General features: G+C 40.6%; 1 protein-coding gene across 1 annotated transcript; it reads left to right on the plus strand.

Moving 5' to 3' along the window:
* Positions 1-206: 206 nt before the first annotated feature.
* LOC121769418 (ganglioside-induced differentiation-associated protein 2-like) lies at positions 207-7,307 on the plus strand. Its single transcript, XM_042166219.1, has 3 exons — positions 207-561; positions 6,196-6,460; positions 6,893-7,307. The coding sequence occupies exons 1-3, from the start codon at positions 306-308 to the stop codon at positions 7,125-7,127; spliced, it is 756 nt and encodes a 251-aa protein (XP_042022153.1). The 5' UTR covers positions 207-305; the 3' UTR covers positions 7,128-7,307.
* Positions 7,308-9,475: the final 2,168 nt, after the last annotated feature.

Consider the following 9,475-nt stretch of genomic DNA (forward strand, 5'->3'; position numbering starts at 1 on the left):
TATTAACAATAATTATTTAAATATTTTATTAATTAATATTAGTAATATTTTTTCTAATGTTCGACCCTCGGCTTAAGATTTGTAGATATTCATGGTACTACAATTAATTTCTCTAATTTTCGCAACTCAACATAAAATAACTTTATATTTTTTTTGCCGAAAAGTTTAATCTAAATTTGAAGAAGGCTAGTCATTGTTTTCTGGTAAGTTTCTCATAATAATATCTTGAAAATGAAATCTCGTATAGTTGACTAATTAAAAGCAACCGAGATTGTGTGTGTGTGTGTGTGTGTGTGTGTGAGGCAATGGGAAGTCCGTCGTCGGATGATTTCTCTGTGATGGTTCTGGCGTCGGATCTATGCATCGACGCCCGACCCTTTCTATCCAACCCGCCGCCACCGGAAGAGGAGAATTGGCACGACTGCCCCTCCAATTTTCCCTCCGCCGACGATCAAAGCCTAGATTTTTCCGACCTCGATTCCCTCAGCTTCTTCCGCCGCGAAAATGGCTCTGATAAGTCCGGCAACCGTATCTTCCGCATCGTTGGAAAGTATTTTCCTGGTAATTCTTACTATTATCCATGAAAATTCAATTTCTTAGTTTTAGGGTTTTTCTCCGCTATTTTTCTTTACAATTCGTCTTGCTATTTTTAGGTTAAATGTATCGTCAGCTATGGAATTTGTTTATTGTACTTATTGATTGATGGAGAAAGGGGGAAAATGTATTAATTCATTCCATTACGGTTTATATCAGTAGATTTTGCTGGATTTTCGGTTGAATTGATTCTCGTAGTAGAGCATAGTATTTTGCTGGAGAGACGATCATGGTGGTGTGGAATTGGGGTCGCCGGGGCTACGAACGACGACCGGAATTACACCTACGCAAATAGAGTGACCTGAAGGAGAAGATAGAACAGGGGGAAGGGAATTTTGCATTAATTCAAAAGCATGAGTACAAAAAATGAATTCAAAACAGCTTATATAGTAACTATATAACAACTAACTAACACATGCCGTGTGTAGATTCAGCTTCCATCACGCAACTCGCGTGTGCATGCACACGTTTATTTCATGCAGCCACCTCAGCATTTATTTCTCTACTCTTTCATGCACCAAACATCCCCCCCTCAAGTAACCTTGCCCTCAAGGTTTGAAATGAGGAAACCTTTCCTTGATATCATGGAGAAATTCCCATGTCGCGTCCTCAGGAAAAGAGTTCGACCAATGCACCAACACCTTGGTCGCGGGTTGATTGCCTCGTTTCACCAATTGCCTATCTAAAATCTGAACCGGTTCCAAGAAGGTAGAGTTACCAGCCACTGGCAGAGTACCATGAAGTTGAGAGAGCGAGCCAATCTTCTTTTTCAGCTGAGACACATGAAAAACAGGATGAATCTTCGCCTCTGGAGGAAGCGCCAACTTATACGCTACCTCGCCAAACTTATCAATCACCTTGAAAGGTCCAAAGTACCTCGGACTCAGCTTATGGAACTGGCGATCACGGAGAGTATTTTGACGATAAGGCTGGAGTTTTAAATACACCCAATCGCCAATAGCAAATCGCCTATCCGAACGATGTTTGTCGTGTTGCTGCTTCATACGACGTTGAGCGCGGCCAAGATGGAATTTAAGGACGTCCAACATAGCCTCCCTAGCCAAGAGACTCTCATTAACATCATGCACCGAAGAATCACCCCTGAAATATGGAATATGGATCGGAGGAGGGTAACCATAGAGAGCTTCAAAAGGTGTAGTTTCAATCGCGGTGTGGAACGAAGTGTTATACCAGAATTCCGCGAGACTCAACCATTTGCTCCAGTTAGCCGGTTGATCTCCACACATACAACGGAGATAAGTTTCCAAACAACGATTAACAACCTCCGTTTGGCCATCGGATTGAGGGTGATAGGCCGTAGACATATGTAATTCGACCCCCTGCAGTTTGAAGAAATCGGACCAAAATTGGCTAAGGAACACCTTGTCTCGATCGCTAATGAGGATAGTAGGAAGACCATGAAGCTTAAAGACGTGATCAAGGAAAGCTTGAGCCACTGATAATGCCGAGTATGGATGAGTGAGACACACAAAATGAGCATACTTGGTTAAGCGATCAACCACGACCAAAATAGCAGATTTCCCGTGAGAGAGGGGAAGTCCTTCAATGAAATCGAGGCCAACTTGAGACCACGCAGCCTCTGGAATAGGTAGAGGTTGCAGCAAGCCGGGAGAAGCACTGTTGTCGTACTTAAACCTCTGACAAATGTCACACTCGCGAATGAATTGTCGGATCTGTTTCTCCATATTCGGCCAGTTGAAAAGAGAAGACAATCTCTTATAAGTAGCTAATATACCGGAGTGGCCTCCCGAACTAGAGTTGTGGAAGAGAGTAATGATCCTCAGACGCAAAGTTGCATCATTTCCCACAACCAACCGCCCTTTTCTCCTCAATTGGTTCCCCATCCAAGAAAATTTGGAATTAAGAGTAGGCTGCTGCCGTAACTCATCAATGAGCAGCTTAAGGGAAGGATCCGACTCCCATGTAGCCTGAATGGAAGGATACAAATCCGTAGAAACCGTGGTGATGGCCATACAAAACACCTCCGAGGAGTGCACCCGAGAGAGTGCATCCGCAACTACATTCTCCACTCCGTGTTTATATGTGATCACAAAGTCGAAGGCCATCAATTTGGAGAGCCAATTGAGTTGCCCCGGTGTAGTTAACTTCTGTTTCATTAGATGACTGAGAGTCTTGTGATCCATGCGAACTTCAAACGGCATAGCACCCAAATAATGGCTCCAATACGTAACCGCAAAGACTATGGCTAGTAGTTCTTTGTCATAAACCGAGAGAGCCTTATTTTTTGGAGAAAGAGCTCTGCTTATAAAAGCAATAGGATGAGTATGTTGCATCAAAACAGCTCCTATACCATAACTACAAGCATCCGTTTCCACAACAAAAGGAATAGTGAAGTCAGGTAAAGCAAGTACCGGGGGTGAAATCATAGCTTGTTTTAAGGCAAGGAAAGCTTCATCCGCAGCAGCATTCACTGGAACGCATCCTTTTTCAGCAGGTCTGTGAGAGGTTTGCATATGATGCCATAATTCCGGATGAATTTCCTATAGTAGCCGGTAAGGCCAAGAAATCCCCTGAGCTTGGATACATCTGAGGGTGTTGGCCACTCCTGCATCGCCTGTACCTTCTTAGGATCAGTAGCCACCCCCTGAGCCGAGATGATATGTCCCAGATATTCAATATGGTTTTTAGCAAACTCACATTTGCTAGCCTTGGCAAATAAGGAATGTGAGTGAAGTTTCTGAAAAACCAACCGAAGGTGCTCAAGATGTACTGTCATGTCTTTGCTGTAGATCAAAATGTCATCAAAAAAGACTAAGACAAATTTCCTCAAGTAAGGCCGGAAAACATCATTCATTGGACTTTGGAAGGTAGCCGGCGCGTTTGTGAGACCAAATGGCATCACCGCAAACTCGTAATGGCCACTATGAGTTTTAAAAGCAGTTTTAGGAATATCTTGCAGCTCCATTCTGATCTGATGGTAGCCAGATCTCAAGTCGATTTTAGAGAAAACCGATGCTCCTCGCAGCTCCTCCAAGAGTTCATCGATGAGAGGAATAGGATATTTATCCTTGATAGTAACCTTATTCAACCGTCTATAATCAACACACATGCGCCACGTCCCATCCTTTTTCTTGACTAACACAACCGGGGAAGAAAAAGGACTACAACTTGGTTGTATAAACCCCTGTCGCAACAGATCAGAAACTTGCTTCTCAATAATATCCTTTTGCAAGGCCGAGTGTCTATAAGGCCGTGAGTTGATTGGGGTAGCCTCGGGTAGCAGGGAGATTTTATGGTTATGGGAACGCATGGGAGGAAGAGTTGTAGGTTCCACAAAAATAGACTTATGCGCCTCCAGAAACTCTTGAATCTGAGGAGGAAGAGGCTGCTCTGTTTCGGCCGAGTCTTGAATATTAAGGAGCTCCGAATGGCCTTCTACATCCATTTGAATGCAACACAGTTGGATCCCTTCAGTATGAGCTAGTAATTTGTTCATTTCCCTCTCAGAAACAGCTTGAACCGTGTTCTCATTATGGCCTCCCCGCAACAAGTGTCGCTTTCCATTCAAGGTGAAATCCATGGTGAGATTTTTAAAATTCCACTGAATATCACCGAGCGTCTCCAACCATTGAATACCAAGCACCATATCACAGTTTCCCAAGGGTAAAAGAAGTACATCAGTGAAGAAGGTAGTGCCACGCAAGAACCATTTCAACCCTCTACACATAGAGTTGCATTCCAATCGATTCCCATCCGCTACATTCACAGCAACTGGAGTCACAGAAGTGAGATTAAGGCCTAACTTCTTAGCTAAGTGTAAGTCTAAGAAGTTATGTGTACTCCCCGAGTCAATGAGAATGTGCAGAGCCTTTTTCCCCATGCGGCCAGTCACTCTCATTGTTCGAAAATGCCGGGATGAAGAACCATTAATAGCATGTATCGAAATGAGAGGGTTCTCAGTCTCATCTTCCCCCATATCATCACATAAAGGATCAGAGGCTAAATCAACAGAGGGTAGATTATCACCAATTTCCAGCAAGTAAAGTAGTTTTCGAGCACAACGGTGTCCTCTCTCGAATTTCTCATCACAGCCATAACAAAGACCCCTAGCACGTTTATCAGCCATCTCTTCATCAGTTAATAAACGTCTCGACTTAAAAGTTGGAATAATTGGTGTAGGTAGCAGAGGTGTGGAGGTGTGTTGAGAGCGGGCATCAGTAGTAGTGAATCTACGATTAGTAGGAGGCATACTCTCTTTCAACGGCACAGACATGTCCTGCAATCTAGCTAGAGCATATGCATGTGCTAAGGTCTGAGGCATAAACATGCGTACTGCCTTTTGAACAACAGGTTTTAATCCATTAATAAAATGGCTAATTGCGTACGATTCAGAGAGGGAAACACGGCCTAATAGCAGTTCAAAACGATCATGATAGTCAGCAAAAGAACCTGATTGTTTGAGTGCGAGTAGTTCGGTCATTGGATCCCCCAACAGTTGATCACCGAATCGAGCTTCAAGTGCTTGCAAAAACATCTGCCATGGAGTTGACATAGCACGATCCTGGTACTTAGACCAGTTCTGGAACCACTGAAGAGCTCTTCCTTCGAAATTGATCACAGCGAGACGGACTTTAGAGTCCTCCGGAGTTAAATCGACCGCGAAAAAATGATCGCAGCGAAGGATCCATCCAGCCAAATCCTCGCCGGTGAAGATCGGAAAGCCGACTTTAGACTGACGCGTCGCGAAATATTGTTGCCGTTGCTGGTGACCTCCGCCACCCCCAACACCAGCAAATTGCCCAGCGCCAGGAGCTTGTGGAGCTAACCGATTGAGGAACTCGTTTTGCTGGAGCTGGAGAGCAAGGAGACTCTCACGAAGTTCCTTTAACGCCAGATCACGCGATCCGTCTGTAGTATCACGGATCTTATCACTCTCCTCACGTCGCCGATCAGATTCCGCCACGCGATCAGAGAGATCAGCCACCGCAGTCGCGAGTATCTCCTCCAGTCGGCGCATGTCGCCGGAACGTGTTTCAACCATCACAGACTCAGGATCGTGAAAGCTGGTACCACTTGGTGTGGAATTGGGGTCGCCGGGGCTACGAACGACGACCGGAATTACACCTACGCAAATAGAGTGACCCGAAGGAGAAGATAGAACAGGGGGAAGGGAATTTTGCATTAATTCAAAAGCATGAGTACAAAAAATGAATTCAAAACAGCTTATATAGTAACTATATAACAACTAACTAACACATGCCGTGTGTAGATTCAGCTTCCATCACGCAACTCGCGTGTGCATGCACACGTTTATTTCATGCAGCCACCTCAGCATTTATTTCTCTACTCTTTCATGCACCACATGGCTTCTCTGGGCAAATGATCAATATAGATTACTTGGAATTACATTGACTGGTTATTGTAGAGTTGATTAGTCCTAAAGATAAGTACATTATGTTGTGATTCGCGTTAACACAATCAGAAGACTGGTGATTGGATTGCAGATTTACAAAGAAACAATATAAGAGTATTTCTTTTAAAGGCGTCTCAGTGAATTGTTTCATTTAGTTCATTCACATCCTTGCTGATACGTGTTGCCGTTGTTCTCTGTAAATGCAGCTCTTGTCATCCCTGGAGAAAGGCTTAAGAGTTATGTCTTCCATAAGATTTTGACAGAGATGGATGAAGGCCCTTTCTGCATTGTATACATGCATAGTACTGTGCAGAAAGAGGACAACTCACCTGGTCTTACAATGCTTCGGTGGATATATGAGGAACTACCTGATGAATACAAAGACAGGCTTCAGGTTGTCTACTTCATTCATCCAGGACTTCGATCGAGACTTGTCTTTGCCACTCTTGGGAGACTTCTTTTAAGTGGAGGGTTAGTTCACATCTTTCGTACTTCTTTACTCCATTCATTACAGTGTATTTGTAAAACCATGGATGGCATTGAGGAATATGGTTAAATCCCATCTGATTGTAACTCTTACCTAATAGATATACTCCGCATTAGTTATTGTTTCCATAAATCTGTGTTGGCCCGGCTATAATTTACAACCCAAGTCTTCTCTCAAATTTCTCCGAGTCTGTATTCAAAAGCATGATGGGAATGTAGAGAGATGTTGGTGTTCTTGGACTCTTGCAAACAGCATAATAGATAATATCAATAATAGTATTAAACATAAAATGCTGACAGTACTCATTCATCGAATCAGCATTCTCCCTTGTGATTGTATTTGAATTCTTGAACTTTGATTTTCCATGAAACTACTAGCAAATATATACTCACTGTGGTCTTTGTGTCTGATTATAGACTATACTGGAAAATCAAATATGTAAGCCGCCTTCAGTATCTCTGGCACGACATAAAGAAGGGACAGGTCGAGATCCCTGAGTTTGTTCAACAACATGACGATATCCTGGAACACAGACCGCTGACAGATTATGGCATCGAACCAGATCCCATGCATTTAATGGAGGTCCCTTCCACGGCATATTCATTTGGGAGGTACGACATGGGGTGGTCATCCAGAGAAGGTAGTTCTTAGTGGTGTGATCTCTCGTTGTTATCGTGTTGTGTTTGTGTAATGCACACTCAAAGCAGCTTGTGCACAAGCTGGTGCATCTGTTTGGCTTATTATACTATGGGTGTGGATTTTGTTAATATGGTGGCTCCCTATGTATATGAATATATGATGACTATTTAGCAGTAAATCTTGTTTTTGTTATGGATATTACATGTTATTTTCTTTTGGATATATGCTTGACATAATTTGATTGAATGTAATATACTAATATCAAATAGCAAACCATTACAAAGTGAGGGAAAATGAGATTCACAATAAAAAAAGAAGGGGGGAATATATAGCTAGGCATAAAATTTAGATTCTTCAAAGTGTTTAATCAAAGCACATCTCACAAAGCCAGCAGCAACACAGAGCAAAGAGGCTGCAGAAAATAAAAGAATTATGCAATCAATAAATAGTATACTACTACGATATAAGTAAAAGCAAACTAATTAGAGCAGATTTGATAATACTGTAACATAGTTATATCCCTCTCTTTATTGAGGACCTGTTCACTTTTCCAGATATGCCCAGAAATGGGTTCAATTAGGGGGTAAATATGATGTTCACCTTCCATGATTCATTACTTCTCGGCCCTTGAATTGTACTAGGGCCCGCACTGTTCAGCCAAAAATTCCAGAAATAAATCTTACGAGAGAGGTGGTTTTCAATTCTAGTCCACCAAGAAATGGAAGTATAGTTACTCAATTACCCCTAGCATTTTCGTTTCCCCTCTAATTAACTCTTTTCATAAGGGCAATTTTGTCTGTACAATCAGAAACCGCCCACAATTGTGTGGGCCCTACCCAATACATTAGATTCAGATTTAATTCTTCCCATTTTGTAAATGGGAAAGTGAACGGGTCCATATGAGGGAAAAGAAACTCCATACCATCCTTCAAGAAATCCCCTGTCTCCTTTTGGTTTTGTTCTTGGCCAGCCCTTCATCTTCTCCTTTTTTGTTGGAGGATTATTCTCAGTAGGGTAACCTGCAAACCAAGTTTCTCTATTACTAACAAATTTTCATCAATATGTTACAATTTCTTAGAGGTGAAGATTGTGAGGGACAGCCCCTGCTTTGCACCCCACCACAGCAGGGGATCCCATTCCGAAGATATATGGGTTATGATATAAGGATTGATATACTTTGCATTAATTTTAAAATTTATGATATTCTATGCGGTGGCCTTTTTTAGCATGAATCTAGCTATTTTCAATTAAATATCAGAAAAATATTGATTTTAGAATTTGAAAAATCGAATCACCCTTTAATTATGAAAATCACATTTTAATATTACTCTTTCCGTCTCATTCTTAATGGAGCATTTCTAATTCGGCACGGGATTATATGTATTATTTTGTGAGTAAAGTAGAAATAATAAAGTAAGAGTTAGAAAAAAATAAGGAGAGTGATGTTTCTATATTTAGTATACTACATCTGTAATTACAAAATTAAATAACTTTAAAAGATATAAATAAATATTGCATGAGCGTACATTATAAATATAGTTATAAAAAAATTAAAATCATAATTAAAAACCGTATGAGCTCACAAATATGCGTATGTCATAAAAGTTTTATTCTTGTTCAAAAATAATATACTCCTATGTAAACTCATCGCATAGTTTTTTCTTGATTTTATTTTGGTTGGAATGGACTAGGCCTAGTAGTCTATGGGCTTTACACCTTTATAAATGGGTTGGTTGTAAAAAGAATTCGCCTAGAATTCACCAGCCTCATCTAATTTTAATTTCACACAATTCTGTAAATGTTGCAAAAATGATCTAATATTATGATTTTTACTATATAACCTAAAATTTCCGACCATATAGAAGAAATATTGCGTCATTCTTCGTCAAGCGGTCTAGACATCAATTAGATTATTTTTAGATTGATTTAATTCATAATACGGAAAATTATTTTTAAATCATTTTAATTCATATATGAGTTTATACCCCTCGTATAAGCTACAATAATCTTAAAATAACTTAATTGGTATCTAAAAATAACCTCGCATTTTTAATCTCATCTTTCTATATTTTATCTTATAATTGAAATTTGATCTCTAATAGTCTAATAATGCGTTAGGGTTTAATTATTCTTTTAATCACAACCCTACAAGCTGCAGTGACATCTACGAGAAGCATATCGTTAGTAGATACCTATATAAATAATCGACGTCGATACATGTTTTTGGGTATATTTTTTTAACAAAATTTAGTTACAAAAGTATTCACGAAAATTTCAATTCTTTCGTATGTAGTAGTACGTACTAGCTGTTAGGATTTTGGCTACTCAACTTAAGCCAAGATGAGATTTTGGGAGAAGTA

Source organism: Salvia splendens, chromosome 15 (genome assembly GCF_004379255.2).
Source record: "Salvia splendens isolate huo1 chromosome 15, SspV2, whole genome shotgun sequence".
Lineage (NCBI taxonomy): Eukaryota > Viridiplantae > Streptophyta > Magnoliopsida > Lamiales > Lamiaceae > Salvia > Salvia splendens.

Coding starts and splice junctions, on each gene's coding strand:
- LOC121769418 (XM_042166219.1), top strand. CDS start 306: ATGGGAAGTCCGTCGTCGGATGATTTCTCTGTGATGGTTCTGGCGTCG. Junction 562..6,195: donor CGTTGGAAAGTATTTTCCTG/GTAATTCTTACT, acceptor CTGTAAATGCAG/CTCTTGTCATCCCTGGAGAA. Junction 6,461..6,892: donor AGACTTCTTTTAAGTGGAGG/GTTAGTTCACAT, acceptor GTCTGATTATAG/ACTATACTGGAAAATCAAAT.